Here is a 19,762-nt window from a genome sequence, read left to right as displayed (position 1 = left end):
GCCCTTTGAGAGTTGATCAGGGCAGGATGTTGTTTGGTGATGTTCAGCCATTGATTCAAGTTTGTGCGGAGTTGGCTTTGTCCAGTACTCCTAAAGGCAGTGAAGACTTTTCTCACCCCTTCAGTATGGCTCAAGTAGAATCACTGATATGGTTATTGGAGGATGACTCAGCTTATTTCTTTGAGCACTATTCAGAATGTTCCCAACAGGTGCTGGTCTAGTGTATTACTGCAGTGCAGTCTGTTGTCAGAAAAGCAGAGTGTAAACTGAACTCTGCTCATACATTACTAGAAGCATGGTCAAAAATATTGCACTCAGTCGTAGTCAGCTTGCAACCACCCATTCCTGCTGCTAGACACCCACTTTCTTCAGTATCTCCCTCTCCATCACCCTTAGCAACCACAGTTGCAGCCCAGTATACCTTGCTACCAACTATTTGTCAGTACCCTGTTCCCACTTGCTGAACCTATCCTTCCTTTAATACATTGAAGATTACCTCTTCATCACTGTCTGCGACAATTCCACAAAAACCCTCTTTAGCAACTCCTCCATCTTTTTCACCATTCCTCAGCTCTTCTCTTTCATCAGCTGCTCCTCTCACTTACAGCTCCGCATTCACATGCAGAACCTCAGTGGCTAAAACCAATAAGAAATGTTTTTACTAACTTGCACGATCCTGCAATTATTCAATCCTGCTTCCATGCCAGCCCATGTGCCCCAGTCTGCTTCCACGCCAGCCCATCTGCCCCAGTCTGCTTCCATGCCAGCCCATCTGCCCCAGTCTGCTTCCATGCCAGCCCATCTGCCCCAGTCAGCTTCCACGCCAGCCCATCTGCCCCAGTCTACTTCCACGCCAGCCCATCTGCCCCAGTCTGCTTCCTCACCAGCCAATCTGCTTCCATTACAGCCTATCTGCCCCAGTCTGCTTTCACGCCAGTCCATCTGCTCCAGTCTCCTTCCACGCCAGCCCAGCTGCTCCAGTCTGCTTCCACGCCAGTCCATCTGCTCCAGTCTGCTTCCACGCCAGCCCAGCTGCTCCAGTCTGCTTCCACACCAGCCCATCTGCTCCAGTCTGCTTCCACGCCAGCCCATGTGCTTCGACGCCAGCCCATCTGCTTCTACGCCAGCCCATTTGCTCCAGTCTGCTTCCATGCCGACTGGTCTACTCCAGCCTAATAATCCGGTGCCTGCTGCCAAGCCTTATGTTCTGGTTCCTGCTGCCCAGCTTGATGTTCCGGTGTCTGCTGCCCAGCTTGATGAGCCGATGCCTTCTGCCAGCCTGATGTTATGGTGCCTGCTGCCCAGCTTGATGTTTCAGTGCCTGCTGCCCAGCTTAATGTTCAGATGCCTTCTGCCCAGCCTGATGAACCGGTGCCCAATGCCCAGCCAACGGGGCCAGTGCCCAATGCCCATCCTGCTTCTGGATGTCCTGTCTCCAACAAACCTGCCTGCCTCTGATGGTCTGCTGCTCAACGACAAGTCTACCTATGATGATCTGCTGTCTGACAACCCGCCTTCCTTTGCCTCTGATCCGATGCCAGATGTCCAGCCTGATGGTCCAATGCTCAATGTCCAGCCTACCTCTAAAGATTCTCTTACCATTGACTAGCCTGATCTTAGTTATCTTCTACCTACCACCCATCCGGATTCTACTGACTCAATAACAGCTGCTCAGCTGGATTGTCATGCAAAGGCTAAGTGTCTGAAAGCTCTGAGTCCTCACGTACCTTATATGGGTTACCTGCTTGGCCTGAGATTAGTTTTAAAGTTGCTTCCGTTTAGTCCCTCTGGCAGTGTGTTGTTCCTTTGGCTCCAAAGCCTGGTGGTCCGTACATACCCTTGGTAACTAGTAGCTGCATTTGCCTTCATGGCCCTGGTCACGGTGAGCTCCCAGGGATTGGCGGAGTACTATCTATGCCAGGATTCAGAAGCGATTGCCACACCTCTGGGGTGCACTAGGGGACCCAGGTAGGGTAACCAGTGCCTCACAGATGCCTAGGTGGCTGTTGAAGTGCAGAGTAAGTCCTGGAAACCAGGCAAGCTACTTGGTTATGGCGAGACACTTTGGTGTCAGAGTTCTGGTATTGTCACATGACCCCCAGGGCTAAGTCTGCAGAAAACTTGTGGGACCACAGCATTGGTGCACATGCTGTTTTGAGGGACTTGGAGTATCAAATTCTGTACATCTCAGAGGATCTGGCCGGTAGGACACCCAGCCAGTTGCTTGACCCCAGCAGTGGGGTACCCAGTCAGTCACCTGACCCAGGCTGTGAGACACTTTTCCTATTGTTTGATCTTGGCAGTGGGGCATCTCGCTTGGAACCCGACACGTCTTCAGTCTACGAGGAACTTTTGCTCTGGACTTGTGTAACAAATGACTGTCTTTTATGGACTGGTTTAGCTATGGCTATTTGGAGCGTCCTGAGGCGTCCTGATTCTTTTACACTGAATTTGTGCCTGACATTCTCTGTGGCAGTCCACACATTTCTGGTTACACCAGCAGCTGACATGGCTTCTGAATACAGGAGCTGCAGTGGAAGGAGGGGAAGAGAGAGCACAGTCTCCCGGCTCCCCTACTGCTCTCCCTGCTACTCCCAGCACTTGGCTGAAAGGGGTGTTGATGCCGCTGTCACTACTCGTCAGACACGCAGTCAGAATGGTGGCACCACAATCACTGCAGTATACAAATGAGCCCAGGGCAGTTGTCCCTCCTGCCCACCCCTTGTCCAGGTCCTGACTACAACAGATTTTAAACTCACTGGCCTGTAATTGCCAGCTTCTACCTTGCTGCCCTTCTTGTGGATAGGTACAATATTAGCTGTCCGCCAGTCATGGGGAATGTCTCCTGTTAAAAGAGATTGATTAAAATGATCCATCCAACAACTATACCTCGCCAGTTAAAGGAGCGCAGTGCTGAATAGCAATAAATGCCCTGGTCATGGTAAAACCTTCCAGAGATGAAGTCGATAATTAAAGTGATCTCCTAGGATTGTCAGCTCCATCTAGTGGCCATAGTGTGGTATTTTTCCTGAAATACCTCCATATGTTAAAAAAAAAAAAAAAAAAAAAAGGAAGAGTATGACATTATGGCCACTAGATGGAGCCAATCAACATAGGAAATAAAATATGGCCAAAATTCATCACAGCTGGGTGAATGCTGGTCACATTCATTCAATTAATTTTTTTTAAAATAGACCTTTAACTGTTTGTGAAATCTTCCACCACAAAATGTACTCAGCCAATGAAAGGTAAGGACTCCATTTTTATTTTTCTCCTGCTATCAATGGCCAACACGGTACAACACTTTATCCATGTCTTCAGCCATGGAGTATATCTGAGGTGTATATCAGGGTGTGCTTCTTCCCCCACATGAGAGCTGTGATGTCCAGCAACATTCATATAGAAGACATTTCCCGCACTCAAGGCACTAATACACCTCGAGGGTTGTGTGGGATCCCTGATGTACAGGAAGACAGGACTTCAGTGAGTAACAATTCCCTCACTCAGGACAGGAATATGGCTTCCCTCCCGTATGCGATCTCAGATGTGTGTAGAGATCAGATTTCTGAGAGTAACATTTCCCGCACTCAGAACAAGAAAACGGCTTCTCCCCCGTGTGAGATCTCTGATGTGTGTAAAGATTGGACTTTTGTAAAAAACATTTCCCACACTCAGGACAGGAATACGGCTTCTCTCCGGTGTGCAATCTCTGATGTGTGTAAAGATTGGACTTGTCTGAAAAACATTTCCCACACTCAGGACAGGAATATGGCTTTTCCCCTGTGTGAGATCTCTGATGTGAGTAAAGACCGTACTTCTTTGAAAAACATTTTCCGCACTCAGGACAAGAATACAGCTTTTGCCCTGTATGCAATCTCTGATGTGTGTAAAGACTTGACTTCTGTGAAAAACATTTCCCACACTCAGAACAGAAATACGGCTTCTCCCCTGTGTGAGTTCTCTTATGCACATTAAGTTTAGATTGAAAACGGAAACACTTCCCACACTCAGTACAGGAAAAGCTCTTATTTGTTGGAAGGATGGCACCGTCCCTCACAGTCTGGGGTTCCTCAGGATAAGAGGAATACGATGGTCTATCTACACTGTGTGGTGCCGGATGGACATTTGAGGTAGCCGGGTTTTCTCCTGGACTATACTGTGTGATGTCCTCATCTTCTACTTTACAGTCCTTAGACAAAGTGAGACAATCCTCTGAGGTTTTCCTCATCTCCCGTCCATCTACTAAAATAGAAATACAAAGATTATTACTAGACATGAGCAGATTGGTTCCCCTAAACCAGAAAGGAGAAAACAGGCGCCACACTAAGTGCAGTATATCAAGATTTATTATGAGTTAGGAAAATGAAAAGGTACTCACAAGCGTGTGTGTAAAAGCAGCATGACAGCATCATAATAGGGATAATGATTCCCGGTGTCCTGATTCAGGATGGCACAAGCGGTCTCAGAGCGCTGGTTTGTAACGGATGGACGAACGGTACTTCCCAACTGCAGGGGGACACAACACTGGCCGTCATGACGTCACTTCCGGGATACGTACTGGCGCCGGCGACGCCTTGTCGGAGCATGCGCTCCTTCTTCAGGCTCCGACAACGCGTCTTCAGCTCGGCCTGAAGAAGGAGCGCATGCTCCCCTAGTGCACCCCAGAGCTCTGAGACCGCTTGTGCCATCCTGAATCAGGACACCGGGAATCATTATCCCTATTATGATGCTGTCATGCTGCTTTTATACACACGCTTGTGAGTACCTTTTCATTGGCTAACTCATAATAAATCTTGATATACTGCACTTAGTGTGGCGCCTGTGTTCTCCTTTCAGCTCGCCACAAGCCCCTTCTACTTGTCATCAGAGCAGCCTACGGAGTGTGGTGGTTTGAGATTTGTGCATATGGACTTTCATATGGACTTTTAACACAGCCACCATTATGTTGCTGTTTCTATTATATTAGCACATGTCTGTATGTTCACTATTGGAGTTTGCGAAGTTTTTTGGACACCCCTTCCCCTGTTGTGTGCCAGGTTTTACCCCTCCTTTTTTGTCTGTTCCCCTAAACCAGGACTCCGCCCACATCAGGCAGCTTTGTCTCTGAGGATCTTACAATTCCCCCCTCAAGGTAACTAGTAAATGGGTCCTCTGATCTCCTACCAGTTCATTTCTTTATTCATGGACCTTAGTCAGAGAGTGAGGAAACAACGAGAACTGTCTTTTATAGGAGTGACAGTGATTAGGGGGTTTATAGGACGAGTGTCCCCACCCCCTCTATCACTCATTGCCATCTTCTCAACACAAGTCCTGCACTTCCTTAGTTACTCCATGATTTAGTCATGAATAACAGCGGGGCTGAGCCCCACCAGAGGTCAGAGAGTGAGGATGGGGGGAGAACAACCAAGATGAAGACTGGACTGATCCTGTAGACCACCATCATTGGGATATTGGCTCCTCCCTCATTATCTTTTTCTGTATATAATTCCAAAGTTTGAGGATGTTATCACATTATTATCAACATGTAAATGTCTGTGCTCCAATCAAACCATCAGATATAAAATGTCCAGTTGGTAGAAAATGGGTGTAACAAAAGAGAATCCATATTATGTGTATATATAGCAGTGGGTAGAGGGGAGAAAGCAGAAATCAGGACTATGCAACGTACAACATATTGTATGCGATACAACAGAGAGGACTATATAGTATCAGAATGATGTAATGTACAACATGTAGTATATCGTGCAGGGGTTAGGAGTATGTAATGCACAACATAGAGTATATAATGCAGGGGTCAGGAGTATGTATGTACAATATAAAATATACAGTGTAAGGGTCAGGACTCATAATATTGGTATGCAGTAATTAGTGGAAGCTAAAATGTTTACATGAGATAAGTTGCAGAGGTCCCACACCGCTGCCTCACATCTCCTGAGACTGCACTCAGTGACTTGGGTCTGAGACTATACAGACATATCCCTCCACCCGGCACGGCCAGCAGAAAACAGAGTAAGCAACTCCAGGAGAATTGCTATGTTAGAGATCTTACTAGACTCAGGTATGAGGAAAGACATCCAAGACCCCAGGTGCCAAGGTCTAGTAACATCTATGGTGAAAATAAACATTTTGCTACCAGCTGAACCCCAGAAACTCCATAACTCCAGTCTAGATACATAAATTGTGTCTGCAGCACAGAGAAGGAAGATAATTTTAGAGGAATACAGGACAGGGAACACAGCTCAGGAAAGTGACCAGGGTATTACAGGCTGATATTACCCAGTCCCCACCCTACTCTGGCCCAATCAGTGAGCAGTATGGGTGGAGGAATGTTTTTATTGTTATTAACCCACCTGTGCGGATCTCTGTAGGAGTGTCCTCCTCTATAAATATCCCCGTTATTCCATCCTCCTCCATAGACTGCTGATCATCTTTCACATACCCCTCTTCTTCTTTAACCTCAACTTTTATATCTATCAGATCTTCACCCTAAACTCAGAAAATGAGAGAAAATATCAACTATAATATATAAGGTCACATAAAAAGAATCCACACATTGTCTCCACAAATCCATGTTGTAGATGCTCCATCGCACCAACCTTGAAACAGTGAGGAATTGTGTGACCTTGCTGTGTGGAATCCAGAGGACAGGGACATAGTTCTGGTAAGTTCCTCGTTTTAGGTGGCTCCATCATATCCTTTTGTCCTCCTGAAAACTCCTCTATCACTCCATACTCCTCATCCTCCTCTTTATACTCTTCTTTAACAACAATATTATAATCCCTGAGGATTTCACTCTAAATATAAAATAAAGATATTCATTGTAACAAATATGCTTGTATTTAAATCATAACTATCAGTGATTGTTCCTCATCTACCTGATGATGGTGAGGGATGGTGTGACCTTCCTGTGTGGAATCCCGGGAATACAGAGGACGGGGACATCTCTCTGGTGGGTTCCCATTACTGGATCCATCTGTAGGAAACACACACACTGACTAAATACATTGTTTCTATGTGTTTATCAGATGATGGGGGATCTAGGTGGATCCTCCGTACTGCTCTCTCCTTTACAATAAAGTCTCCTCTTACCCAGTGATGTGAGGGGCGGCTGATTCTCCATCATGACGTCCTTGTAGAGATCCTTGTGTCCTTCTAAATACTCCCACTCCTCCATGGAGAAATAGACAGTGACATCCTGACACCTTATAGGGACCTGACACACACAATGATACAGTCACCATCCAGACACATCCCTTGTCTGTTACTGGATAATGTCCCAGAATTCCCAGCACCGCTCACCTCTCCTCCATGATCTCTCCGGTGACTTCTAGAATCTTCTTTTTATTTCTCTATTCTATCAGGGAGGGAGGGCACTGTGATGGTCATATGATCTTCAGACTTCACAGGAGGAAAGCTCTAGTTTTGAACACAAATAGTAAAATTATTATTATTATACAGGATTTATATAGCGCCAACAGTTTGCGAAGCGCTTTATCAAATGGTATTCCCAGAATCCTCCTCAACTCTCCGGTCAGGTCTCCATTCTATCAAAGCCTCACTTCAGACTGAGGTATAATTTACCCACACAGGACCCCCACACTCCGCAGGTAAAAAGAATTCGGGCGTCATTACACACAACACAGGACCAACCATCCTGCTTTGCTTGTGAGAATGCAAAGGGTCAACCCACATCTTAAGACCATTGAATAAAAAGAAAACAGCTGAATAGAGGAACATTGGGAGGAGGAGCTGTGAGGTCAGTGTGATGTCGAAGAATTCTCTGACTCTAGATGGAGGGACATTGGGAGGAGGAGGTGGTGCTGTGAGGTCAGTGTGATGTCATAGGATTCTCTGACTCTGGATGGAGGGACATTAGAAGGAGGGGGTTAGGTCAGTGGATGTCATAAGATTCTCTGACACAGATTGAAGGACATTGGGAGGAGAAGTTGTGAGGGGCGCTTTGTGAGGTTTCTGTACACACAGAATCGGTTCTCCCGGGTGCGTCCCACCTCTCCTAAACTGAAAGATGAACGTTGTGTTTGGGCTTTGCCATGACACATCATATTTCTGTGATCTCCGTGTACTCCGGAGACGGATCATTATGGAGACATTCGTTTTCAGGACATTTACTACAAATGACATTTTTCCCTCTTTATTCAAATTTGAATCTTAAAAAATAAAGACATACATATTCCAGTCCCCCCTAAATAACCTCCCATCCCCCCACTAATAAAATCCATATAATCCGTTAGTATAGACTGATGAGGGGAGAAGATGATTGATGGGAAAGGTGACACATCTCCAAAATGAGGAGAATGTTCTGTCCCTGTAAGTGGGGAAATGTTCTGCCCCTGAAGGGGTTAATCTAGGTTTGCACACTATATATATGTGTATCATCATCTGCTGGAGATAAAAGACGTCACAGTGACTATGGAGGAAGAGGACGGACATGACGGGGGGGGTTACTGGGTGTAAATAGAAAATAAGATCTTATTACCTCCACAGCTACCACTTCCAAGAATGTCTTCTTTTTATTTCCTCCCAACTCACCTCTCACCCGGAACTTCCTATTTATACCTGACATCACTTCCTGTCTGTATTCCATAGAGACTTCCTGTCTGTATTCCATAGAGACTTCCTGTCTAGGTAGAAGTGAGATTACCAGCTTGTGGAGCTCAGAGGAAATACAACCCTGAGAGACGTCTCGTAGTGTGAACACGGCCGTGTACTGTTTGTGTATGTACTGTATATACTTATAGATGGGTCATCTCCACTCCCACCAAGGGGGATAGAAATATATTACTGTCTAGTCCAGCCTTCCTCAGACAGGGTTCCTCCAAAGGTTTTTATTGGCTCCTGAAACAATGAACAATTTCTGTCTCTCAGTAACAACGATTTAATAACAATGTAAGAATTGATTTCTTCACTGACCACTGATATAAGGGGATCCTTCTCCAATTTGGTCACCATAAAATAAGTTGACCAGATTTTTAAAATGAAATCCATGGACATATTTTTTTTTTATTGGTAAACGGTGAACTATTTTATAAGTATATTTTCCTCCAATGATATCTGCAGTGTATGTGGTATGTTTTTATAGAATTATTGTATGATATATACATTATTTCTCACATTTCATCAATGAGATGAAAGAAAAAAAAGATACTTAGATTTTTTGGGATATGACTACCAAATGTTAAGAAGATAAGATAGAGAAAAAACATTTCAATGAATATTTAGAATTTTTTTTTTACCAAAGAATTTTGGTTCAACAATACCAATATAAATTAACAATTCAGAACAGGAAAAGATTGCATGGTAACAACATGTAGGATACCTTCGAACATAATAAACTATATAGAGCTAACTGTTAGACTACAAATCTTTAAGGAACAGTTAGGCACCGTAGCAACTTAATCGGAATTTAGTTTTTATGGTGTCAGGAGTAGAACATCAGCTGGTCATGTGTTCGCCGAGCACACGAACAAGTGGGGCACTCGGCGGGAGGTTCGCCCACCGATGAGCGCCCCATAATGCACTGCGCTGGTACAGGAAATAAATTAATGATTATTGGCTAAAGCATGCACCTGACCTGTATGCTTTGGCCAATCACAGCACAATGTCCTGTCAGAGCCACGATTGGCCAAAGGCAGGCTGCCTTTAGCCAAAATCATGGCTCAGGGGCTAAGTCCACGCCCTAAACTATATAAGACTGCTGCTTACACGGCAGCCGTGTATAGTGTGTGATAATAGAGGTTAGGCAGGTAGTTAGTGGATAGTGTGTTGAGTTAGTTTAGTGCAGTCAATGTAGTGTACATGCATACCCTACTTTTATAATGTATAGATATGTTGTAGTCCTGGGTCCCCTCTCGGTGCTCCCCAAGTTTTGTGTCCCTGCCACTTATAGTTTGTGAGCAGTGCCATGCCAAGCTGACTGCGATTTTCCATAGACACCAATGTTAAAGACAGGGAGCAGTGCCATGCCAAGCTGACCAAGATTTCCCATAGATGCCAATGAGCACTAAAAGCTGAAAATTGGTCTAGAATTTAAATAAAAAACGGCATGGGGTCCCCCCAAAATCTATACCAGGCCCTTTGGGTCTGGTATAGATTTTAAGGGGAACTCCACGCCGAAATTAAAAACAAAAAAAAAAACCACATTGGGTCCCCCCCAAAATCCATACCAGGCCCTTATTGTCTGGTACAGATTTTAGGGGAACTCCACGCCAAAATATTTTAAAAAATGGCGTGGGGTCCCCCCTAAATCCATACCAGACCCTTATCCGAGCATGCAGCCTGGCAGGCCAGGAAAGGGATTAAGATCACTGCCTCCTTATGACGTCACATGATGTCACGTGATGACAGAAGGGGCCGGTGCCCCCAGGTGACATAACCTGGTGGCCCCACCCCTTGTCTATAAAAGAGCTGTCAAAGCTCAAGCTCGGCATTCAGAAGAGGCGGAAGCCTCTTTCAATTTTTTTTCTATTTTTCTGGTGCGGCGAGCGTTGTGCTTGACGATGGATTTACATCGGGGGACACTATTTTTTTTACCCGATACCCATTCATATGGGGGGGGGATCTGGGGACCCCCTTGTTAAAGGGAGCTTCCAGATTCCAAAAATGCTCCCATCCACAGACCCCCAAAACCACAGCCCAGGGTTGTCAGGAAGAGGCCCAAGGGAACAAGGTGCTTTGGGGGAAACCCAAAAGCACCCTTCCCATGTTGAGGGCAAGCGGCCTGATATTGTTCAGGAGGGGGGGCCACTCGCTCGTTCCCCCCCCCCCTTTCCTGGCCTGCCAGGCTGCATGCTCGTATAAGGGTCTGGTATGGATTTGGGGAGGGACCCCACGCGTTTTTTTTTTTCAATTTTGGTGTGGAGTTCCCCTTAAAATCTGTACCAGACCCAAAGGGCCTGGCATAGATTTTGGAGGGGACCCCATGCCGTATTTTTTAAAAATTCTGTCATAGAGTTCCCCTAACCACTTAAATACAAGGCACTTTCTCCCCCTTTGGGAAATATCGGTCAGGTTCACATGGCACTGCTCCCCCGTCTTTAACATTGTCGTTCATGGGAAATATTAGTCAGCTTGGTATGACACTGCTCCCCATCTTTAACATTGGCGTCTATGGGAAATATTGGTAAGCTTGGCATGGCACTGCTCTGCGTCTTTAACATTGGCGTCTATGGGAAATCTTGGTCAGCTGGACATGGCATCTGTATGGCCGGGAGCTGACAATACATTACAGCCACGCACAAGTTTAAATGACATTTTTTCATTTAGAAATGTCAGTATTGCTGCAGCAGGCTACATACATCGTACAGATGCGCTACTTTACAGGCACATTAAGGGGACCCCCCAGGCACGATATTTAAAGGAATTTTTTAAAATTATTATTGTTTCACTTTAGGCATTATAAAAATCACTACTTCTGTAAAAGTGATAATTTAAAATTGTTTTTGCATTGATACATGTCCCCCAGGGCAGTACCCGGGTCCCCATACACTTTTTATGGCAATAACTTGCATATAAGTCTTGAAAATTAGGACTTTTGATTTTTCATGTTCGTGTCCCATAGACTTTAATAGAGTTTGTGTAATCACTAGAACTTTTTCCCTGTTCGAGATGTTCTGGTGCGAACCAAACAGGGGGGTGTTCGTCCCATCACTAGTCAGGAGGTCCCTCAGCGCTGTCTTACCTTATGGGATTAAACCGTTCTCGAGCTACTACTGAGCATCATCACACGGAAACGTAGCGTGCAACAAGGTCAGGAATCAGGAGGATCAGGATTCATTTGTCCTCCCTTAAAGTTACAGCTGGTCTGCTCCCTGCTGCAAAACAGGGGCCTGCACTGCAAGCAAGGCTCCAATCCCTGTGACAGTGGGCACTGTTGCGGTCAGGCTGAAAAGGGAGGCATGGAGAGATGAGGTGGCAAAATTAGAATCCAATTCGGAGACAAAACCGGGGACAGACTTGGTTCGGGGACAGTGTCCTCAGTCCGAGGACTGCCCCCGGGGACATCTGATCACCCCACCATATAGGGACCATTTAATGGACAACTTGGAATTAACTCCAGGTTTGGACTGACCCCATGATGTTTGTACAGAATATGGATTGTTAGGTGGGTCAGTGAATAACTGAACTAAAGGGGTATTTAACCAAGTAAAACCTTAAGTTGCAGTTTTACTACCATTTCTAGATGTGGCAGCTTTCTGCTCAGGCTGGTTAGGTTAATAGGGAGCCAGTGGCTGCTGGCGCCCTACCACCTGATGACGTATCCCCACCTGGCCCTTCCATTTGTCAGCTGGGGATTCCCAGCTGACAGGTGAATGACCCATGTGGGGTCCCCAATAAAATCATACTATACTATTTGGGTCTGGTATGGATTTTAAGAGGAAACCACCTAAAATCCATACCAGAACCTCATACGACCATGCAGCCTGGCTGCCCAGACTGCCCAAGGTTTGGGGTGGGGAGTGAGCATGCTCCCTCCTGAACCATACAAGGCCACATAGCCTCAATATGGGGAGAGTATCTTGCCAAGTTCATTCAGTCCTGGTTGGAAAGTTGAACACGTACAATGTATGAGCGTGTATGAGGAATCTGTAAAACATAAGGCATAAGGAAATGTATATCTGTCTGCAGTAAACTGGGGAGACACTGGAACCCGATCCTCATTGAAATCAATCGGAGCTGAATCCTTTGAATTACAAATTCACATTTCCTAGGCTACTGTAGCACCCTCCTAGGTAGGTGCTAGGAAAAGGATAGTTTTGCTCTGCCTGCTTATCAGGGGAGCCTGATCAGTAGTTCTGCCTGTTGCATGTGTCCATGTGTGATTCATCTGGGCTGAGGGAGTGTCGCCACTGTATCCAACAGGGGAGCGTGTTGGACAGTGGAGGATACCCAGCCAGTGACACACAGGCTTTTATGGCAGTCCCAGTGGGCTGGCACAACAGTGGTGCATCCTGGGATAGGTCATAAAAGCCAGGAGCACATGTGACAGGGCGTCTTTGGGGCGGCAAGCCAGGTCCCAGGAGGAGGGTGACGGCTGTCTCTCCTCCTGTCAGTATGGAAGGTGGTCACGGTCGGTCGGCTTAGTGGACCAGAAGTGTTGTGCTGAGCCAGGAGGTTCAGTGGATACTGACAGTGGAGCAAGTGGCAGAGCAACCTGAGGAAAAACAGTGTCCGTGAGTACCAGGGAGCTTGCCAGGGATCTGCCCAGGAAGGGGACCACTCCAGTGAGAGTGAGTGGACAGGGGCTAACACACACAGCAAGTGAGAAAGGGGGTGCCAAGTTGAGACCCTGAAGCGTAACTGTAACAGGAGCCTATTCATCTATCTTCACTTCTGTGGCAAAGTGAAGCAGCGGCCTTGCCGCATACACTGCAGCTAGTTGTCCTCAGATTTGTGCATAGTTCATAGTTAGAGTATCCCACTCATCCCTTCTCCCATCCCAGTTCAAAATAAAACACAAAAACCAAATCCCCTGGACCGTTCATTGTCTGAGCCAAGCGTTAAAGGGATACATTTTTACAGACTGTTGCTATGGGTAACCCAGGGGAATCCAATCTCAGCAATTCCCTAGGGGCAGTGCTACATTTGGGGGCTCGTCTAGGATATCGCCCTGGGTTACCGCAATGGTTGCTAAAGGCAACGGCCGTGGAAAAAATTCCAAAAATTTTATTTTTCTCTCACGGACTGTTTTTTAATGCTCAAGAGAAGTGTGAGGCCTGCTCTACAGGAGATAGGGAGAGTGGGATGAAGAATAAAATGCACAACGCTGGTTGCCAATGGCAACGGAAGAACCTTTGTTTGAACTGTGAATTGTCTTCTCAAGTAATGTCCTGGAGAGCGGAAGAGTTGCATCTTACTGTGAAAATGGACTGTGCCTGCTTAACAGTAAATGGTGCAAGTGTGGACGGAGAAAATGGCAGCCCAGGGCATGTGGATCAGTGTGCCGGGAGCCATGTGTGTGCTAGAGCTATGCAGGAAAATGTTGACCGTGCATCCAATGACAGCAGGACATTCTTCCAAAATAGTGACAAAGTGGATGCTGTACAGAAATCTGTTGACCATGCGTTTAATGACAGTGGGACATTTTTCAACTACAGTATGGTGAGTCTTGCTTGTACAAGTGCTAAGAAGAGAAATGTTGGCCGTGCATCTGACAGCGGGACAATTCTACTGACTAGCAAGGAGGGTCAGCTGGCTCAGAGTGATGGAGGTGCAGTTGGAGCCCTGGCACAAGCAAGGATGGTGGATGCGTGCAAGCTGAGTGGCACAGTCCGCTTTACAGTAACTTCCATGCAGGCTAAGCTGAGAGGGAGCAGCATCGGAAGGGTTACTGTACCGCGTGGGAAAGCGTGCGCTGGAAAGTTCTGCCTAGCAGGAGGAGTCACCGCCAATCTGGAGATGTGGGTGGAGACGCCGCTCACGCACAGCCAATCTGAAACAGGAAAGAAAGTCTATAAATTACTTCCGCCTCCGTGTGGGGCTGAGAGGGAGACACGTGTGTGGAGGAGCAAAATGGCGAGTACCTGAGTGAGCCGGAGTGCGGAGGCTGTCCCACGTGTTGGCGGAGATCCTGCTGAGCAGACCTGAGAGCTGACATCGACCCTGTGGGATACAGAGGTGCAATTAGTGCCCGATAGAAGACTGGCGTTGTGCACCGGAGGAGGCGTGGAGCACTTGGGCCTAATATGTAGTCAGTGTCTGAATGTTACCATGCGGATGCAAGCTTGGGGCCAGTGCGGGCACTGCGGCAATCTGCTGCTGCGGGCAGAGAGAAGTGAAGATCGGCCCAGAAGATTGAGTGTGACATGGGAGACCGGGGTCACTCATGCCCTGTTGGCTTCGGAGTCGGGCCTCTCCTGGGCCGTGGAAGAGGAGTGCTGTGGTTCATGATGCAGTTGGAGTACATGCAGTCTGTCAGTGGTCCAGCATGCAAATGGAAGGAGACCCAAATGTCCGAGTCAGGATGCATGCAGGTAGTGTGGGCTGGGGAGCGGCCACCTGGTGCATCAAAAGCTGCAGCGGCAGAAGCAAAGTATGCTCTCATACAGGCAGAGGGGAGAAGATGGCCAGTGGTGACCGGGGCTGCAAATATGAGCAGCGAGGAAGAGGTCGGCCCATTGATGTGAGTCTCCCAGCTTCCAGAATCGGTTCGGATCCTTGGAGAAGGGATTGGATGCTTGGAAGTCTGAGGAGGAGACTGAATGGGACTGGGGGTCTGGGGATCTGAGTAGTCCAGCCAGTCTTGGCCCACCTGAAACTGATGAGGAGGTTAGGGATTCCGTGGTGCGAGTAGAGTGCGTGAGGAATCTGGGGTTCTGTAAGGCCTACGTTAATAGGGTCCCAGATCTATCCCCACCTAGTAACCATGCCCGGGCTCGGGATCAAAATGAGGCCTACGCCTTCCTCATCAAAAGAGAGGAGACCCTATATTCTTCAGCTGGGAGAGGTAATAGGAAGACCTTCCCCAGATTTTCCAGAATGCAGAGGTGGATACAGAGGAAGGTGGCCTTAGAGTATGGGTATGACTATCCCTATGCTCCACAGGAGGTCATGCTTGAGATAGAGGGCAAAAGAGAGTTCTGGTGTGATGAAGCTATATGGGACTTCCTCTTTGTACCCAAGCCATACGCCGCCCAGATGGATCGGGCCAGACCTGGTCAATCCGAATTCAGGAAAAGGATGGGAAGACTGTGCGGATTCCCCATCCAGATTTCTACTGCTGAAGAAAATATACACAGTTCAATTAAGGCTGGCTAGCCTATGCTTACTGTCTGGAGAAAAAAAAAAACAAATATACTACAGCAAAGGAACATTCAAGTCCAGCTATTGTTGGGGCTTATGGCCTATGTCCATTACCTCTTCCCCTTCTATCCCTGCAGAAAGGGGTTGGGGACAACTCAAGAAGATACCAGTGGCTAGTGGGCTTATACTAGAGGGCCGACCCTCTCAGGAGAACTTAAAGACTGCCAATTGCTGGTCCGGAGATCCTTTGGGCCATCGGGCCAGGATTGAGGATTACAACATTTTTCAGAGTTCCAGAAAGACCGTCTTTGTGCCAGTGGGCCTACGGTGGAAATCTACGGGTGAACGCCTGGAGGAAGTGGGTATCCAAAGTAGAGCCCATAATTAGTGATGGGCTTGATGTTCGAGTCAAACGTAAGTTCGACTCAAACATCGGGTGTTCTTGTGTTCACTGAACACAAGAACACACGGGGCGTTCAGTGGGAAGTTCGCCCGCCAATGAGCACCCCATAATGCACTACGCAATTGCAGTGCATTAAGTGCTTGTGATTGGCCAAAGCATGCACCTGACCTTTATGCTAATACACAATGTCCTGTCAGAGCCATGATTGGCCAAGGGTAGGGTGCCTTTAGCCAATCATGGCTCAGGGGCTAAGTCCACACCCCACACTGTATAAGGCTGCTGCTTACATGGCAGTCGTGTGTAGTGTGTTAGGAGTGGAGATTAGGCAGGTAGTTAGTGGATTGTGCTTTGATGTTTTATGCAGTCAGTGCAGTGCAGTGTAGGGCTGATTCTCATGTAACACAGTGTAGTGCAGTCGGTGTAGTGTAGTGTAGTACTGTGCTGATTCATCTTGTGTAACACAGTGTACTGCAGTCAGTTTAGTGTAGTACTATGCTGATTCTTGTGTAACACAGTTTAGTGCAGTCAGTGTAGTGCTGTGCTGTGATCCTTGTGTAACACAGTGTAGTGCAGTCAGTGTATTGCTGTGCTGTGATTCTTGTGTAACAAAGTGTAGTGCAGTCAGTGTAGTGCTGTGCTGTGATTCTTGTGTAATACAGTGTAGTAGGGCCACTGAAGTGTTGGTGTATACAACACGTCTATGTCACCCCACTGATCCCATTTTTTTACATTGATATATATTTTTTTCTTTTCAACATTTTTTCTGGTTTTGTTGATGCAATATTGGTACTCCCCCTCTGTGTCGCAGGTGCTATGTGCTATTCTGCCTCAGCAGTGATTTTTTTTGTGGCACAGCAGCGCTAATTTTATTTAGGGCTTAATTGCTGCCCCCCTTTTGTGTCGTAGGTGCTATTCCTTCTGCGTCAGTAGTGTTATTTCTCTGTGGCACAACAGCACTAATAATATTTTGGGCATAATTGCTGTCCCCCCTTCTGCATCACAGGTGCTATTCCTTCTGCGTCAGCAGTGTTTTTATTTTTTCGTAGCACAGCAGCAGCTCCTGCTATTCCTGCTGTGCCAGCAGTGGGTTTTTTATTTTGAATTTTTTTCGTGGCACAGCAGCACTAATAATTTTTTGGGCATAATTGCTGTCCCCCCTGCTGCATCGCAGATGCTTTTCCTTCTGTGTCAGCAGTGGGTTTTTTTTTCACGGCACAGCAGCACTAATAATATTTAGAGCATAATTGCTGTTCCCCCCTTCTGCATCGCAGGTGCTATTCCTGCGTCAGCAGTGTTTTTTTTCTGTTTTCGTGGCACAGCAGCACTAATAATGTTTTGGACATAATTGCTGTCCCCCCTTCTGCATCGCGGGTGCTATCCCTTCTGTGTTAGCAGTGTTTTTTTTTTTCGTGGCACAGCAGCACTAATAATATTTAGGGAAAAATTGCTGTCCCCCTTCTGCATCGCAGGTGCTGTCCCTTCTGGGTTAGCAGTGTTTTTTTTTGTTGTTCGTGGCACAGCAGCACTAATAATATTTAGGGCATGATTGCTGTCCCCCCTCCTGCATCGCAGGTGCTATTCCTTCTGCATTAGTGGTGGGGTTTTTTCTTCGTGGCACAGCAACACTAATAATATTTAGAGCATAATTGCTCTCCCACTTTCTGCATCGCAGGTGCTATCCCTTCTGCGTTAGCAGTGTTTTTTTTTGTTGTTGTTCGTGGCACAGCAGCACTAATAATATTTAGGGCATGATTGCTGTCCCCCCTCCTGCATCAGCAGGGTTTTTTTTTGTGGAGCAGCAGCACTAATTTTATTTAGGGCATAATTACTGTCCCCCTTTTAGCATCGTAGGAGCTATTCCTTCTGCATCAGCAGGGGTTTTCTCTTTTTTTTGGGCTTTATTAAGTTTTTCTTTATTAAAAAAAAACTATAATAAAACGGTTTATAGTGCACCAAGTACAAAAGTATGACACCCAAGCACCATATTTCATTCCCACACTCTATGATAAAAAGTTATAAAAATCCCCCCCAAAAAATAAATAAGAATAATAAAACAGTTTATAGTGCACCAAGCACAAAACTATTGCACCCAATTATCATATTTCCATCCCACATTCTATAATAAAAAAAATATAAAAACCCCTCCAAAAATCCCCATCATGTCCGAAAGGCCAACAAGGAGAGGCAGACACTCACAGGCCACTAAAAGAGGGCAAGCAGCCTCTGTGTCCTCAGTGAAAAGTGGTGGTCGCAGACATGGTGCATACTCTGGAGGCGGGGCATACCCGTCCTTTTTTCTGGTGCTGGCCGTGTTATTGAGCCACAACATGCAGAAGAGTTGGTGGAGTGGATAACTAAGCCATCCTCATCCTCCTCATCCTCTGTTACCCAGGCTCATACTAGTTTGCCTTCCACCGCAGCTGCCAAAGCAGTCTATTTCATAGGCTCCTTGTCCACAGCTACTCCTTCAGTAGCCTTAACATCCTGCACGAAGGAGTCGTCTGAATTATTTGATCACAGTGTCCGTTACATGATGCTGGAGGATGCGCAGCAATTTGAATGCTCGAATGTTGGTTCCCAGGTTAAGGAAGGGAATAACGTGAGCCTAGAGAGTGAGCCTCGTGTTCCAAAAGCTGCAGCATACTGCCAAGTTTGCTCCAGTGACAAGGAAGGAGAGGATGATGAGGTCACTGACTGTACTTGGGTGCCTGAGAGAATAGAGAAGGAAAGTGAGGAGGAGGCACACAACTCCAATGAGGCAGGATGTTCTCTAGGGGCCTGCTTAAGGGCAGCCATCCTATTGCATCACATCACAAAGCTCCACAGCTGCAGGGCGCTGCTAACTCCCCACTAACTTCAAAAAGTTTAATAATTTGGGCTTTTTTCAACACATGTGCAGAAGACCACAGCGTTGCTGTTTGCAACCTCTGTCTGAAGATAGTTAAGCGTGGCCAGAACACCAGCTTCTTGGGCACCACATGCTTGACAAGACATATGATGACCTGCCATGCAGTCCATTGGCAACAGCACCTGAAAGACCCACATCATAATAAAATGCAGACTTCTCCTTACTCCTCATCTGGGATCTCTACCCCTACTATACCTCTCCCCAAAATCTGCACTGAGAGGGATGACGGATGACGGTGTAGCAATGGGTGCCACAGGTACTTGCACCCAATCTATTAGCAGTACACCACCTGTTGATTTGACCAGTAGGCAAATTTCACTACCCCAGTTGCTGAACCATAAAAAAATACTGTCCCAGCCATCCACATGCTCAGCATCTAAATGCTAACTTGGCCAAATTGCTAGCACTACAACTGCTGCCTTTTCTTCTGGTAGACTCTACCCCCTTTTTGTGAATTTGTGGAATGTGCTGTACCCCAGTGGCAGGTTCCAAAAATAAATTTCTTTTCACATAAGGCCATTCCAGCTCTGTACCATCATGTGGAAGGCAATGTTTTGGCCTCGTTGGACAGAGCGGCCAGCAGGAAGGTTCACATTACTGCTGACTCCGGCAGGCACCGTCATTTCCTTCACAGCACACTGGGTAACTGTCAGGGTGCCCGGAAACCAGATCACATGAAGATATAGTAAAAA

At 46.7% G+C, this 19,762-nt stretch overlaps 3 protein-coding genes across 3 annotated transcripts in view; 1 reads left to right on the top strand and 2 right to left on the bottom strand.

Moving 5' to 3' along the window:
• LOC309550283 (uncharacterized protein) overlaps nt 1-19,762 on the bottom strand; it is a 1,519,274-nt gene that overhangs the window by 809,682 nt on the left and 689,830 nt on the right.
• Nucleotides 1-19,762, top strand: part of LOC309549994 (uncharacterized protein) — a 277,984-nt gene that overhangs the window by 168,757 nt on the left and 89,465 nt on the right. The gene's annotated exons all lie outside the window — the stretch shown is intronic.
• LOC309550756 (uncharacterized protein) overlaps nt 3,324-19,762 on the bottom strand; it is a 137,484-nt gene continuing 121,045 nt past the window's right edge. Inside the window, exon 4 of the mRNA XM_082251094.1 lies at nt 3,324-4,242. Coding sequence (XP_082107220.1) covers nt 3,500-4,242 — 743 coding nt within the window. The 3' untranslated portion in view covers nt 3,324-3,499. The remainder of the gene's footprint in view (nt 4,243-19,762) is intronic.

Source organism: Pelophylax lessonae (genome assembly GCF_965119305.1).
Source record: "Pelophylax lessonae genome assembly, chromosome: 3".
NCBI classification, from domain to species: Eukaryota; Metazoa; Chordata; class Amphibia; order Anura; family Ranidae; genus Pelophylax; species Pelophylax lessonae.
Note: the sequence above shows the minus strand (reverse complement) of the source record. Positions and strands in the feature narration are given on the sequence as shown.